The sequence below is a fragment of the Erithacus rubecula genome (genome assembly GCF_903797595.1).
Source record: "Erithacus rubecula genome assembly, chromosome: 4".
In the NCBI taxonomy this organism is placed as follows: Eukaryota; Metazoa; Chordata; class Aves; order Passeriformes; family Muscicapidae; genus Erithacus; species Erithacus rubecula.
The window spans coordinates 20,252,846-20,268,475 of NC_136686.1; the positions used below are offsets into that span (position 1 = coordinate 20,252,846).

General features: G+C 39.6%; 1 protein-coding gene across 1 annotated transcript; it reads right to left on the reverse strand.

Moving 5' to 3' along the window:
- Nucleotides 1-1,989: 1,989 nt before the first annotated feature.
- On the reverse strand, nt 1,990-10,004 carry CCDC107 (coiled-coil domain containing 107). Its single transcript, XM_079303636.1, has 6 exons — nt 9,775-10,004; nt 6,900-7,105; nt 5,693-5,759; nt 4,489-4,579; nt 3,270-3,379; nt 1,990-2,669 (listed from the first exon to the last, which is right to left on the reverse strand). Exons 1-6 carry the CDS (start codon nt 9,941-9,943, stop codon nt 2,380-2,382), a joined length of 933 nt encoding a protein of 310 aa, XP_079159762.1. The 5' UTR covers nt 9,944-10,004; the 3' UTR covers nt 1,990-2,379.
- Nucleotides 10,005-15,630: the final 5,626 nt, after the last annotated feature.

The window sequence follows — 15,630 nt, forward strand, 5'->3', positions numbered from 1 at the left end:
CAGGCGGGCTCTCCGTCGCCCCGTGCCCTGGGAACATTTCAGGAGGGCGGGCGGGCCGTCCCGGCACAGTGCCAGGCTCCCAGAGCTCCAGGGTGGCATTCCACCAAGCACTCCGCTCTGCTGGCTGCTCCTGCGCAGCCAGGTCTGAACCACAAACCCACCATGTATTTCCCATCAGTCGGACGCTCCATTTCCAAAGGAAAGGCTGACGGCCCCGGGCAGCTCCCGCTCCCGCACGCTTTCCTTTCCGAGCTGGAGCAGGGCTGCAGGGTCTGCCCGCAGATCCGCATCGCCCTCCCGTTCCCCGGGCACGGCCGGGAGCCGCTCCTCAAGCGGAGCATCCTCCCACCTGGGGGCGCCAGGGGAAACAGCCCTGCTGTGCCGAATGGTTCACTCGCTGAGATTACTTTTATCAACATCACTCGGCAGCTCCGCGGAAACGCCGCACAGTCCCAAGAGAGGCGCGGCAGCCCGAGGGCACGGCCGTGTCTGACCGGAGCGGCCGCGGGGTGCACGGCCGGCGGACCGGGCCCGTCCCGTGTCTGACCGGAGCGGCCGCGGGGTGCACGGCCGGCGGACCGGGCCCGTCCCCGTCCCCGCACGGTCTCCGCGGGCCGGGCGTGCTCCGCACAGCAGCGCGGAGAGGCCGATCCCGGCCGGGCCTCGCACCGGGGATGCGCAAGGTGCCCCTCGGCGGAGCGGGGAACCGCAATTCCCGATCGCTCGCTCCTGCGGGAATAGCCTGCCCGGGCCGGCCGGCCCGCCCTCCCGCGCACACGGGCGCGCCCTCCCGCCCTGCCGCCCCGCCGGGAGCGGCGGGCGCCACACGGGTCCTGCCTCGGCAAACTCTGGAACCGGAGACTCGGAACTGCGTGTAGCCTGGGTCAGAAACACAGCGATCACCCCGGGGGGATCACCCTTTGTCACCTTCGGACATGGGATACAACTGCCAGCAGCGTCCGAAACCTGGCGGGGGTGAAAGGCACGATTCAAACGCTGCGTCGGGCGGGGAAACGCCGGCAAAGGACACGGGCAGCAGCACCTGGAAGGAGCAGGACTGACCTGCGCCCTGCACACACCTGGCTCCCGCTCCATCGTTCCCTCAGATCAATGGCTGTGACATTAGTTCAGTTCAATTTATTAGATAGTTCACAGAAAAAGTTGTCCTGAATGACCAGAGCAACATCAGTTATTTTTTAAAATCAAATTGTATCCAAGTACTAGTACTGATTCACTCGTTCTGTCTTGGGGAAAAAATCTACCCCCACTGGAGAAACCCTGGCTCTGTAGTCAACCAGTTTTCCAAAGTTAGGCAAAATCTCACTTAGTGCAAAACTACTAACACACTGATGGCGAGGGATGTATTTCTGGATGCTGCTACTTCTAAGCCTGTGTGATCCAGTTTTAGAACAAAACACATACCATGTTTCTACACCAGAATGAACAATTAATTCCATTTCAGTGAGTGATGGGATAATAAATTTAGTGCCTTTAAGTACAGTACATTTCCTCCATAAAAAACAATTCACGTGCTTTTTTCCTGTAAGAATAAGGATGCCAGAAGAGTTCAGGCATCATAACTGGCCTACTTAAAAGCAATTATAAAACAGCATTGTACATAGCAACATATCTGTTCATTCTGATGTTAAAAAAGGGTGTTAAAATTAATCAAAAGGTCAGATTCTAGGATATTAAAATAAATGTGAAACAGAGATACAGTACTAATGGGTATCAATAAGTTATTAGACAGCTGCTGAGTTTAAGCAGTGGCAAGTGGGGAAGAAACTAAATGATTTAATGTAATACATAAGGGATTGACATACAAAACTAAACATCATTACTCAGGAGACTGCAAATTCAGATATCATTATTTTCATATAGTATCCATGGCTAAATTTCTGTCTTCAAATAAAGAAACTATGAATGGGTATCAAAGACTTAACCCATGCTGCTTTTCGCACTCCCAGAGAAAAGTTTTCCACAAAGAGCTGAATTCATCAGTGCATGCTCTTTAATGAACTCAAGAAATTCACTGTTCAAGTGGCATAATGCTTTCTAGTTACAAACCATTTATGAAACATCTATTCTTTATAGCCTAAATTAGAAGATATTCCAATATTTTAGTGAAGCATCAGATATAATTACAGTGCATTATATACAGAGTACAGAAATATTTTTATAGGGAAAAAAATAAATAGAAAAAATATGTAAACATCCTGAGTAAAATTCTGCTGCCACTGAAGTCAGTTACAGAATTGTCAAAGATACAAGCAAAGGCAGTATTTCACCCCTCTTTTTAAAGCATATAGCAGTGCACATAGCTTCATTTCAGTTTAAAGTGCATACATTATAAAAAGAATTCATAAGCTTTTGGAAGTTTTACATATGCAGATTCCATTCATATCTATTGCGTCTTCTCAGTCCCATCTCTTCTGATTCAATGACATCCTTGCTTATCATTTCTTCATCTTCTACAACATCTGGCTCCAAGTGGTGTATTTCACATTCACTGTGTAATTCATGCTCTTCTATTTTGTAATCATTATCAATATCCTCATGCAAATCTTCATTACCGTCATCTTCTCTGTTGTCTATTTCTTTCTCTTGAGAATGTTCAGCAAATGACTGAATGAGATCTTCAAGTTTCTCATTACAAATGTGTCCAAGATCTTTAAATTCCCAAAAAATAATCAAAAATTAAAGTTTGCTGGGTAAGGCTCTGAATTTCAGGGTCAGTTTTGAAGTAGAATATTTTTAATTGGTTTTTTTTTTCTATTCAATTAAGACTCAAATAATTCAAAAATTTCCCAAATATTTAATGGACCATTCTTAACATTTAAGATTTATCTTGGGCTACTATGCAGGTTTTAGAAGTCTCCAGATGAAACTAACATACAATTTGCTGTTCAGTGTTTTATGCAAGCATTACTCACAGCCTCAGAGGTCCCCATTTAGAAATCCATCACCTAAAGCTAGTCCAGTACTAACAGACTGCTTAGGAACTGATGTTCCAAAAGCCTGTTTTATCAAAACAGAATGTGACTGACATTCCAGTTTAATGTCTTGAGCACCTATTCTTAAATAAATCATGATGTATCAAAAATTTGAAATTAGATACATCTCAAATAGGAAGAATGGTACTCCTCCAGAATAAAACTAATTCCTCACAAATTACCTAAGGTGCAGAAGCTGAACATTATTATAGTAAACTATTTATTCTTCTAAAATATAAACTATTTAATTACCTATCTGTCTGAAAAATAAATTACCTTTCATCTTGTTTTCTGATTTATCCAATCCACTTTCTTTCATCAGTCGTCTAATTGACTGGAGCTGTGTCATTATTTCATCCTTCTGCTCACAAGCTAAAGCATTGACACTAGAAAAACAAAAAACAAAATGCTTAACAGCTGAAAGATTATCTTGGAAGGGATTGCTTGATAACAGTACACTTATTGCAGTATTTCTTTCTGTGCATAAATACCATAGTTAAGTTTATGAAATGTTAGGGAGGCCATTACATCATACAACTACTGAAAGTCACTGTACTCTAACACTGGAGCTCCAATGGACAAAGTTGAGTAATGACTACTAAAAATAATACTTATCCAAAGTACTGTTATTAGTAATACAACAACACCTAATACAGATCTTTAGAGTTTGAAGGCTTTTCTCATTCCAGGTTTTATAACTTTCCTCCTCATCATTACTAGAAATTTGTTAGGCAAACTGGCCAGAATTTGCTCCTTAACAGTTTCAGCAGATAGCAAGTTCAGAAGTACACTGAAGAAACAATTTTGAAATTCTTCATGTTTTAACCTGTGTTTCATGAAGGATGTCAGTCTAGAAAATTAACTGCATGGATACTTCTATTTCTAGTAGATAAGTAAGGCTCTAGCTTCTTAAGAAAAACTTCTTAAGAAGCTTCTTCAGAAGTTCTTAAGAAGAACAGAACTTCTCTAAAACTACAAGAAGTTTTTATACTACTGATTCCCTTATCATACTAAAATAAACAAGTTCTATTTCATTGAAATAAACATACTTCACAGATTCATTTCAAAACACAAAAATAAGCAGCTATACCTTGAAAACTATTTTTTTCTTATAATTACATCTAAAAGAAGAAACTCACTCTGCTACCAAAATCTAATTCCCACAAAGGCTTTCAAATGCTACTGAGTTTAAGTATCTTTATACTTTTAGTCTCCTTGGTCAATATCAAAGTTCACCTTGCTAAGCCACAGAAAAATGAAAATTTGTCTTCTGCATTTATGTTTGGTGAACAAGAGATGGGAGGTACCTGTGAAAAAGTTCACAAATGGTAGAACTGGTATTACCTGCAAAAGGCTAAAGAAACAATAAGTAATCAAAGAAGGTTCCTAAAACTGTTCCATACCTATATATAAAGATCATTTTAAGAACTCTTTGTTAACATTTTGGCAAACTTCAATATACAGCAAAAAACACAGATTTTTTAGAAACACTCACCAATTTGAAAGTGGATCCAACTGAGTCAATAAAGAATTTAACATTTTCTCTGTCTGTGCTAGATGTTGCTCCAGTTCTAAAAGCTGATGCTCTGACAAAACAAACACAAACAAAAACAATACAACAAAAACAGAGGGAGGTGGGAGACAGGGGGAGCAGGAGAGAAAGAACTTTGTAAAAAACTGTCTTTACAATATCATTAGGATATTAATTTTTATATTTCATTCAACAGATTAAAAACCAGAAAGCCTCTTTCCTCTATAAAATTCTATAATATGAAAAGGGAGAGGTGGGCTAAGAACAGAATCCTTATTATGTATGAAAAGAAGTCTTTTCCACCCAGCAACCTCTCTCCAGTAGTGCCCAAACAGAGGACACCATTGTAGAAACTGAGCAAAAATGTGGAAGTTACCTTTCCAGTCTCAAAAAGTATGCAGCTGCAAGATTTCTTGAGATATAAGTACTGTATTTATACTTAATGTGCTTTCATGAGTTTGTCTGTTCACACCTTACAAATATATTTAATGCTTAATGCACTAGAATCAAGAGGAGTCACTCCTCCTAAAATACAATTAAACTTTGAAGAAAGAAGAATGCAACACACAAGGATGATGAGTAGGCAGTGTAGCAAACCCCTGCTGAACCTCATTACAGACCTGGTGTACACAGTCACCAAAAGATGCTGCTAGTTGTTTAATTCACTAATAATGTGTCTATACAAGGGAGAGAAAGGCATGAAAACAGCATCAACTTTTAATGTTTGTGACAGGTTTCTCATTTGGCCTAGAAATCATAAATGGTCTCTGTAATTGTTTAGCCACACTGTTTCACTCTCAATACAGTTCAGTTCTAGACCAGATAATCATATTATTTCTAAATACCCTATTTATTTAATTATATCCCATTTAAACTGAAGAAAACTGAACAGATCTTAAGTGAGAAAATCAGACATTTTAAAGGCAGAGAATCATACTGCATTACTACAGCTGCTTCAAGAGCATTACATCTGGAGAATTTAAACAAACCCCAAACAAGCATTTCAAACATACAGAAAAACAAAGCGCGTGTTTGTAGATTCCTAACTGCTCTCAGTAACCTGAAAGATTGTCTTAATTTAGCTAGATTGTATCAATGAAAACATGTTTTATTCCAGTAAGAAATAAGCATTTTTGTTGAACATATGCATTCTGAATGGGTATCTTACCTGTTTCCTTTGCTTTATCTTCTGTACTTTTTTCCTTTTTGGAGTGACTTTCTTCATGTGACTTCATCTTTTAAAAATACAAGCAAGTTAAACAACTTCATCACTATTTGTGTAGTAAAAACAAAACTGCATTTAGAATTTTAGTGGAGTAAACAGCAACCATGAAAATGTGCTGTATTAATGCAACATTTCTTCTATGATGCCTCCTTCTTGTCTTAAACTAACACTTCTGATTTTAGGCAAATACAATATGACTGGCAAAAGCTGTAAAAGAAAGCAGTTGCTATTTCAAAAAGAAGTAGAAGAAACTTTCTAGGTTACTGGATCCAGTCTCCTATCATTAATTAAAATACAGAATTTATTTCTTAAAGTAATAAAGATACTTTCATAAAAAAATTTACACTTTAATACCACAAGCCCAAGTGTAAAGAATTGTAACACACAAAATACAGTTTCTAAATCTTATACTAAACTGGGCAGCCTCCACACTAATTTTGCTAAGCTGTGATATTTTTCTCATACCAAGACTAACATGAACAGACTCCAGAAATGAGAACATTGTCTCCAGTCTTACTCCTGCTCATTTTTATTTTCCCTGAGGGCAAGTAACAATATTCCAGGTGCACTCTCAGCTTTGTAAGTCCTGTAGTATCTCTTACTATAAATAATACATTTCAAGACTGATTCCTTTTAAAAAACAACCTATCATGTGTTCTCCTTTTTGAATTTACAAATGGTAGAACAAGTATGCCATAATGCAAATAAACCTCCATGTTGCATCTGCATGATCAAATGAGAAGTCCAAGCAAAAGGTCAAGTCTACTCGATATTCTATCTAATTGCTGAACTAAGACCACTGCTCTGCAGGAATTGTCCCCTCCTCATACTCAGTCTCATTCTGAAGAATGAAAAGGAAGTGAAACACAGATGAGACTTAGGTTACAGACTCAGGTAGCAACACAGTTTACGTTCTCAGATTCTCATTTGAAGATGCAGGGTAAGATTCTCACTTCTTCAAGCATCTAAAAATACATAAGCCAGAAGCTTTTATACAGAAGAATTAGATATGCTAAAATTTTAACTTTGGACTTCACATTCAAAGTCAAACAGAGCAAGAAATGGCTTTTGGACAACCGTAAACAGGGGCTCAGAATTAGAAATACAAACAAACAAGCCACAGCAATTTAATGCTTTTCCTATGGCTTACCTTAAGAAGTTTGTATGCTGCAAACACTCCCACTCCAAGAGCATACAATGGCATGAGGGTGAATGCTAACTCCCGACCATTTCCTCTCGTTCTTTCACCTTTTATCTCTTTTTCCATTGCGTTTCTCATCTGCTGAATACTCTGGTAAGCATTACTGTCAGAATTTCCTGGATTCCTGTGAACTTGATAAACTGCCTGAGGACCACCTTAAAAATGAAATTGAGGGAAAGATAACAAAGTAAGAAATAAAATCAGGAGTCCACAACTGGAATTAAATTGTTTTCTTCTTGTGTAACATCTTTGTTCATCACTCTTCTAAGACAGTGTGGGCAGCCTGGTATCACTTAAAAAATTAAAAATTAAATTATTCTTACATTAACCGGATGCAGTTAAATCTAGGCAGCAAAAACTCTCAGGCCAAGCTTGGTTTCTTTAATGCACAATTCTTAAGCTTCACAGCAACACTGGCAAATCCTCATCAAATCACAGAAAGACAGATGTAACAAGATACAATTTAAAACTTGAAACTAAAGTATACTCAGAGAAAACACTGATAATGCTGAAAACAGTAACTGTTATTTTTTCCTTTGCACTAAAGGAAACTAGTTAGTTACAAATTGAATTGTCTGGTCTCAGAAAATAAAAAGTTTTGCTGAAATACACTGTGCTGCTGCTTTCATTATTTTGCTAGTAAACTCAGTTTTACATGGATACAGGCTCAGAAGTACTGTACCTTTGCAAATCAAATATTCAGCAAGAGAACATTATACAATAGCTAAGAGATGCAACCTTGGAAGTCAGAAGTATTTTTGCACATAATTTGCCTCTGGAACAGGGAGCAGATGAGAAAACAGGCAATGTCATTGTTCCAACTTGGGAAACAGGTTATTTGGTAGTTAAATCCAGGGTTCATGGGACATGCACATATGGAATAGTACCATCAGCTAAAGAATGCAGATGCTTGCAGAGACAGACTGCAGGGGACTGGGGGATTGTGAAGTTTTACACTGGTGTCTCAACCCAGTGCCTAGACTTACAATTGCAAACTTAACATATCAGAGCTGACTGTGGGTATGGCAAGGTTCACATTCTATAAAAACTCCCAAGCAAAAGACCATTATGTAAATCACTGTTTATCCATTAATACTTTAACAGTGGCATTTCAGGAACTCACAGTAACGTAACTCAAATGTGCAAAGTACAGCCACGATCAGATAGAGAAAAAATTAATGTTACACAAAACCTAAATGCTCTAGCTGATACAATCAGAACTCAAACTACCTTCACCATTCAGTACAAATTCAGGCAGGCATTGTCCTTTCAGAACAAGTAGGTTCTGAACAAGGATGAGGTTTAGAACAAGTGCTAAAACTGCACTAACTAATTTGGAAATCACATTTTATATTACATATATTTTTTCACCTTTCAGAATGTTTCATATTGATTCCTAGTTTTACATTTACACACACCTTTTTCCCTATTTTAATTTCTACTTTTTTTTTAAAGTAAATAAGAAGTTTTACTAAAATAAGCAGCTATACCTTAAAAACTACTTTTTTCTTATAATTACATCTAAAAGAAGAAACTCATTCTGCTACCAAAATTTAATTCCCACAAGGGCTTTCAAATGCTACTGAGTTTAAGTATATCTTCACTTTTAGTCTCCTTGGTCAATATTAAAGTTCACCTTGTTAAAACACAAAAAACAGATCTACAGATCATACAAATAAGAATGTGGAAAGGGAAACACCTTCAGGGTGGAGAGGAGGAATGTTGGATCCTAGTGGAGTCCAGTGTCCTGCACCAAATTTATCCCACAGAAGAAATGATGAAGTGAGTTACTAGCCAACTAGGAGAAAAGCAACACCCAGAGAGATGAGAACAGGAGATCTGTCTGAAATTTATTTTAGTCAGTGCTGGGCCAGTACGTCAATAGAATCACAGAAATGTGAAGGGGTTTTTTTGGTTGTTTTTTTTTTTTTTTTTTTTGGTGGTTTTTTTTTTTTTTTTTAATGTGGTTTTAAAATTTATGGGAAATATATAGCTACTTTATAAATAAAAATGAATCAGGCAAAATAGGCCAGGCAAAAGCTTATGAAGCACAGAAAGTTTGACATCAGGTGGGAAGAACATGGTAGCAGCTCAAGCCTGCATGTTCTTGGCCAGCAGCTAAAAGCAGACAGATTTGGAGGATTACAGCAACTAGCTATCTATCTTTTTGTTTTAAATACCTTGGAAGGCATCATCAATGAATCACAGGGCTACCTCACAAAAGCAGACTTTTTGTGATTGCCAAAAAAAAGGTCTACCTTTCAATCTTGAGCTAAATGGTGACATGCACCAACACGGCTTAACATACATGGGTACCACTATAGCTCCTAGTAGTAAACTCTGTAACCCATTCATTGATACCAAACAAGCATCTCGGACTCTTTTTTAATGTACAGCCGGACAGGTTTGGTATGACTCTGTACATATATTTACTAACAGTAACACTCGGCTTCCTTATTGCAATTGATTTTTCCCCGTGAGACCTCTCAGCCCATCCGTTCAATTGCGCCCCTGCGGGCACCGCTCCTCACAGCGCTCCGCGCTTCCAATTACCGGGTAACAGTAAGAGTAGTTTTGGCAAGACAACACGGCCAAAACCCAAAGCACTGGCGAACCCGGAGAGCAAAGCGCCGCAGGAGCGGGGGTGTTCAGGCGCACCAGGCCAGCTCGAAGCGGTCTGAGCAGGCCTCTCCGTGCACAGCCCGTGCACACCCGCGCCTCCCGCCGGACGATGCCTCTCGGAGCCCTCCGGGGTCCCTTCGAGCCCGCCCGAGCCCGCGGGGCCCCGCGCGGAGCCCCGGCCGCGGCACCGCCCCGCTACTACCTCTGCCGTGCTGACGGGCATCGTAATGGCCGGGGCCGGCCCTGCCGCCCCGCGGAGACCGGCCGGGCCGCCCGCCGCCTCCTCCCCCGAACATCCTGGGCATGACGAGGAAGACGCAGAATACCAGCACGGCCGAGACCAGCACCTGCTGCACGGCCGAGAGCGACATGGCCGCCGCCTCCCCGCCGGCTCCCGGGCCGGGCCGCGCCCCGCGCCCCGCGTCCCGCCACAGCGCCCCCGGCGGCGCCCTGCGGCACGGCACGGCACGGCACGGCACGGCACGGCACGGCACGGCACGGCACGGCACGGCACGGCACGGCACAGTGCCCCGCGGCACGGCACGGCACGGCACGGCACGGCACGGCACGGCACGGCACGGCACGGCACGGCACGGCCCGGCCCGGCACAGTGCCCCGCGGCCCGGCCCGGCCCGGCACGGCACGGCACGGCACGGCACGGCACGGCACGGCACAGTGCCCCGCGGCACGGTACGGCTCTGGCTCCCCTCACAAAGCCAACACGCCAACTGTAACCCAAGGCTGTTCCGGTGGCAAGTGAAAAATGTTGCTGGAAAGGGTTAAACGAAAGTGAGGAAGATGCAGAAAAAGCAGATGTTTGATGTTTAGTCCGCTAAGTGCCACAAGAGGAACATGTTAGCAATGGGCAGCTAAACGATGAACATCCTGAGCACACTTGGGAGCATTTATTCAGCAAAGAATGTCCTGTGCTTGGGTGGGTTTTCTGCTGGATTGGCAGATTAGGGGAGGGGTGGTGATTTTGGAAAGTGATGAAGTTTGCAAAAGACACCGCGCACAATTTTAAATGCTCAGAAATAGGAGAACCAGGAAAAGTAATGACTGAAAATATGGCTTGAAAAAAACCAAAGGCCTTAGGGAAGAAAGAGTATCAGCAGCCAGTGGAGTTAATAGTAAAGTCCAAAAAGAAACTAAGAGAGAATTGAAATGTATAAGCACCAGTAAACCTAAGTAATGAATCACAGCATCTTCTATTAAGATATCAAATTGGGTACTTTAATGGTAAACTTTCTGAAAAACAGTCATGAGGACGACAAGACTGAAGATCGTTCATGTTCACAAATCAGCTGCAAAGAAGTAAGAGGTAGTAGAATGAGTTGATGGCCAAGAATTGGCATGTTTGCCTCATGAGGCTGTCTTTGTAAAATGCCCTGATGTGTATTTAAAGCCATACCATAGGAAGAGTAAATATTTGTTTTAAGAGGCTCTCTTAAAAATACTTAAAATATTTGTACTCTTGAATCTACAGTATATGTGCATTTTTACTTTGAATTAATTTTTTATGTATCAAATGAAAACCCTTAATGACCTGTTCAACAATAAAATCCAAAAAGTTTCATGTTTCATTAACATGCCAGCAATTCCATGCCTTAAGACAAAACTGCATATCAAATATCTTTTCAGTTGCTAGCAAGAACTCTTACAAAGTTAATTTACAACACTGAAGGGAGGAAAATCTTGTCTAATGAAATTAGTTCATATTTCTGTGCTGCAATAGAAAAAGTCAATTAAAATAAAACACAGGTACTTGCTTAAATAAGGGAAAGTATTTATTTTTGAAACTCCAGCGCTTGATATTTATCTACTTATTGCTGACTGGTTTTATCTGATTGTTTAAGATTTTGTTGTAACTCAACATTGCACAACTATTTCACCTTTCATTTGTAGACTTGCAGACTTGGGACTTTGCTTTGTAGACTTGGGATGCAGCTTTGGCACAGACTGCAAGGGAATAGAAGAATGCATTTTTGAACATTACATATTCTTAAACAAGAAACATCTGCACCGTCCTAATTTCACATCGGTTGGAGAGAATACTTGGATTGGAAGACATGAAGTTTTCAATGTTGCTGATGCCATTAAATTGGTATGGTGAAGTCAGATTTTCAATTTTCATAGTGCAGAACTGTACTAAGATTTGTTACATTCAAGTAAGAGTTGTCTTTGGTAAAACATCCTGGTTAGTGCCTACCATATAAATCAGTACCATATGTAAATAACACATATGTAAATAATATATATGGTAGCAAGTGGCAGCTTGCTGTCCCTTTTAATATCAAGCAATGATTTACTGCATTGCCCCTGCACTGTCTCACCTCAATACCTTGTACAATAATTCACTCTTCTTGTCCACAGTATCGACTCCACCGAAAGTCTCACTTCTCATTTCACTGCATGATAACTACATGAACTTTATAAAATAATAATTTGTAGTTCTTTAGCTGCCAAGCCACAGAGTTCAGAATTCTTTAAGTCTAGAGATGCTGTTCAAAGTAATCACAATAATTGCAGAATGTCTGTGGGTATAACTTAGTAAAAATGTCGATTGAAAGATAAGATTTTATCCAAATTTATCCAAAATAAATTTTCTTTCTTAAAAATCTCATAAAAAAGACAAATCAACAACAGAATTTATGATATATTTCTGATTTCTCAGTGCTAATTCTGAGAAACTTAATGCTGCTGAGAAAGTAAACTTTTCTTTTGAACACTTAACATTTTATTTATTCACTCCCATGTTGAAAAAATAAGCTTTGCAGTAGATCATTTTCATGTCTGAGCAAATACATGGTATTTCACTGATCTAAAACAGATGATAATTTTAATGCCAAGTAGATCTTATGTAATAAAAGCAGCTCTTAAACTTCTTATCTCAGTGTTCAAAAATGCTTAGACTGCTCTCTGTGTAAATTAAAGCTGAAAATATTGTGCAGTTTGCTTACACAGAAACAGTGATATCTGTGAGATTCTTTTTTAGTAATTGAATTGTGAAATGAAAATACCAAAAGTTACCAGAATCATTTATGAAGCATTTTCCTTTCTCTTTTTGTTTTTGTTTTTTTGGTTTTTCTCACTTCTCTTCAAGTGTTAATTTTTGTTTTCCGCCCCTGGTTCTGTCTATAACAAAACCAAAAGCAAGGCTGCAGGATTTAAGTTTTGCTGTTTATTTGGCAGTAGATTTTTTAGAAGGCTTGAACTAGACATTATCACAGGAAAGTATTTTTCTTTTTTTTCTGTGGCACAATAAATTATGAAAAGTTACCTAGCAAGGTAGTTTTTACCTTTTAGTACTTGCAATTCAACCTTGTCTGTATAGAATTATGGAGGGTTTTGCACATTTCTCTTAGAATGATGTTCACATCTAAACTTTCTTTCCCTTGATTGTTTGCTCCCTTCTTTTTATACACAGTTAAGTCATATCAAAATGTTCATGCATTTCAGGCAACATTTCAGAGGAAATTACAAAGGAAACTGATCACTGGCAAAAAACAAGCAGGGTACATGGGTTAAACACTGGGAACATGCAAAAGTACTTGTGTCATCAGAACTGATAGGAGCAATTGTGTTCTTGAAGGCTCAAACACAAAACTGAAAATGAATAAAATGTATTAATCATAAATGGATGGGCTGTGTAGACCTCCAAGGAGAGCCACAACAGTGGAATCTCAAAATGGTAGATAATCTCAAAAATGTATGTGAGGCTGTTACATAAAGGTCCCTGAAATGCTTAGTCCTTAACCCAGTATTCAGGTAACACCACTTAAAATCCTTTTCAGTAGAATGATTATGTTGGATGAACACAACTGCTTCTTTCATTTATAATTGAAGAGATAAAACTTTTGGGAATGTTCGAGTCAGTTTGTGAGTCTGAGGCCTGTACCCTTCCTACTGGAGAGATACTCCAATACTGAGTAAAGCTATTGTGTCTGCATGTCTTCCAGAAATGGAATGTGTGATCATCCAGATGTTCTAGGTATAGAATTAAACATTTTTACCTGCATTCATTACAGTTTGATTCGTCCTGTGCAGAAGGTATTGGAAGAGTCTCCTAAGAAAAGCAGATGCCCAAACTGGAATGCCCATTTTCCACTTTATACAAACTCCAAAACTTCTATGATTAACATGAATCTTTTATCAATTATCACAGGAGTAATCATTCAAATCACTTCAAAATTACAGTAAAGCTGTCTGCAGTCCAATCACATACTAATGGCCTCCTCTGTTAATTGTGAAACTGTTTACAGCCTCATTATTGCAAAATAATTTTAGGATTTTTAAGTTTTAATGAATGCAAAATGGTTTCTTACAAAATAATTCTTGTGGAAATTCAATACCACCACCTTCTTGTCCAGTAATCTGTCTTTAGCCCTGAGGTGCCATTTTGTAATAGCAGCAGCAATGCATGTCAGAGTATTAATTTATTCACAGGTCTGGAAGGCCAAGTGATCTTGCAGCTGCCTAATCCTGTGGACAGAATAAGAAAACCCAGCAGATCCACCCAATTTGTTCAACTGAACCTAGTAAGTCAAGGTCAGACCTTCTCAACTTCCCCTCTGTGGGAAAGTTGATGATTTGAGAACAAAATTAAATGTAATTTCACAGATTCCCAGGCATCATGGATATCTGAAATAGGCTGTAATTCGCCAGGTTTTAGTCCTCAGACTAAATAGAATGTTAGGAAAAAAATTAAAATCAAAAGGTTTTATTTTTCTGGCCATTTTGACAATTAAAAGCAGGTCAAAAGTGTGAAAGTGGGATGTAAGCATGGGGAATTTTTCAAAATCATGAGGCTGTAAAGCTTCTTGCATGTACACAGCTCATGGTGCTAAGTTTAACTTGAGATCTGTGGAAGGATAGGTAATGGCTAGTATTGTCCAGACTATATAATGTGATATCCAAATCCCATAGCATAATTGAGATCCACTACTTAATGCTGGCAAAAGTCTAAAACTCTTCTTGGGGAAATATCATAGATACTCGAGGGCAGGCTGAACTTCTTTAATTATAGATAGAGTCACTAGATGGAGCCAGAAATGCACAGAAGTATTTTATAACCTGGACTATCCTGGACACATCAAAATTTCCTACTGCATAAAATCTCAGTTCATTTTCCAAATGCAGAATTTCAGCTGCATATATACATAACTGTAAGATCACTGTACTGTTAAATTAATGGTGCAGATTTAGTGTGATGATTTTTTTTTGGTTTTTTTTTTGGTTTTTTTTTTGTGCAAACTGCATGTAGTTGTAATATAATCACAGTGTTACATTAAGTCTGACCAGGAAAACTGAGCAGGGAATAAGATTTTACAATCTATTTGCAACATATTTTCCCTGTAAACCTACCTAAAACAAGTTTACAAGAGCTTAGCTCTTAAAACATATGGTTCTTATGCTCTTTAATATTTGTACAATTTGGTTTAGGTTTGGAAAGAAAAAAATCAACCAGCTTGTAGAACAGTTGGAGAGACAATACAAATGCCAACAGATACCATCCTACTGCCCTGAGAAGTGATCAGACTTGCAATGTTACACCAGGAGTGCTAATCCTGTAGCTGCTCTCCAGGAGTACAGGAAGCTGCTCCAGTGATTTCAGGCTAGCAGGTAACAGCAAATAACTGAGGAGGAGAGAATCAACACATACTCAAACTTGGGATTTCCAAATTTTATTTTTGTTACACAGCAAACCAGGCCAGAATGTCTGTTCTGCAGCAAGCTCAGGAACCTTTTTTTTCCTCCTGCTGAAGCACAGATTTCCTAATTCTGTTTATTTCTTGAGTATTCTGATATGGAAGCAGTGTCCTGCAACATAGTTGTATCTAAGCTGGTATAACTAAGCAATACTATTGGAAAATCAGCTGAATAGCAGTCTTCTGTTTTGTCAAAGCTGCATTTTTTATGATTGATGCAGTTGTTAGAAAAGCTGTCCCACAGCATCTCTGCAGGTAAGACCAACAGTCACAGAATGGTTTGGCAATCACCCAAGATGGAGCACACTCAAAGAAAAAGCAGAAGTACACTTGGAATGTTGCTCCTTGCT

Excerpts from the sequence above, each read along its gene's own strand:
- CCDC107 (XM_079303636.1), bottom strand. The coding sequence starts at position 9,943 with ATGTCGCTCTCGGCCGTGCAGCAGGTGCTGGTCTCGGCCGTGCTGGTA. Across the intron at positions 7,106-9,774 it reads TGCCCGTCAGCACGGCAGAG|GTGGTCCTCAGGCAGTTTAT; the intron begins GTAGTAGCGGGG and ends TTCATTTTTAAG. Across the intron at positions 2,670-3,269 it reads ATCAGAAAACAAGATGAAAG|ATCTTGGACACATTTGTAAT; the intron begins GTAATTTATTTT and ends GGGAATTTAAAG.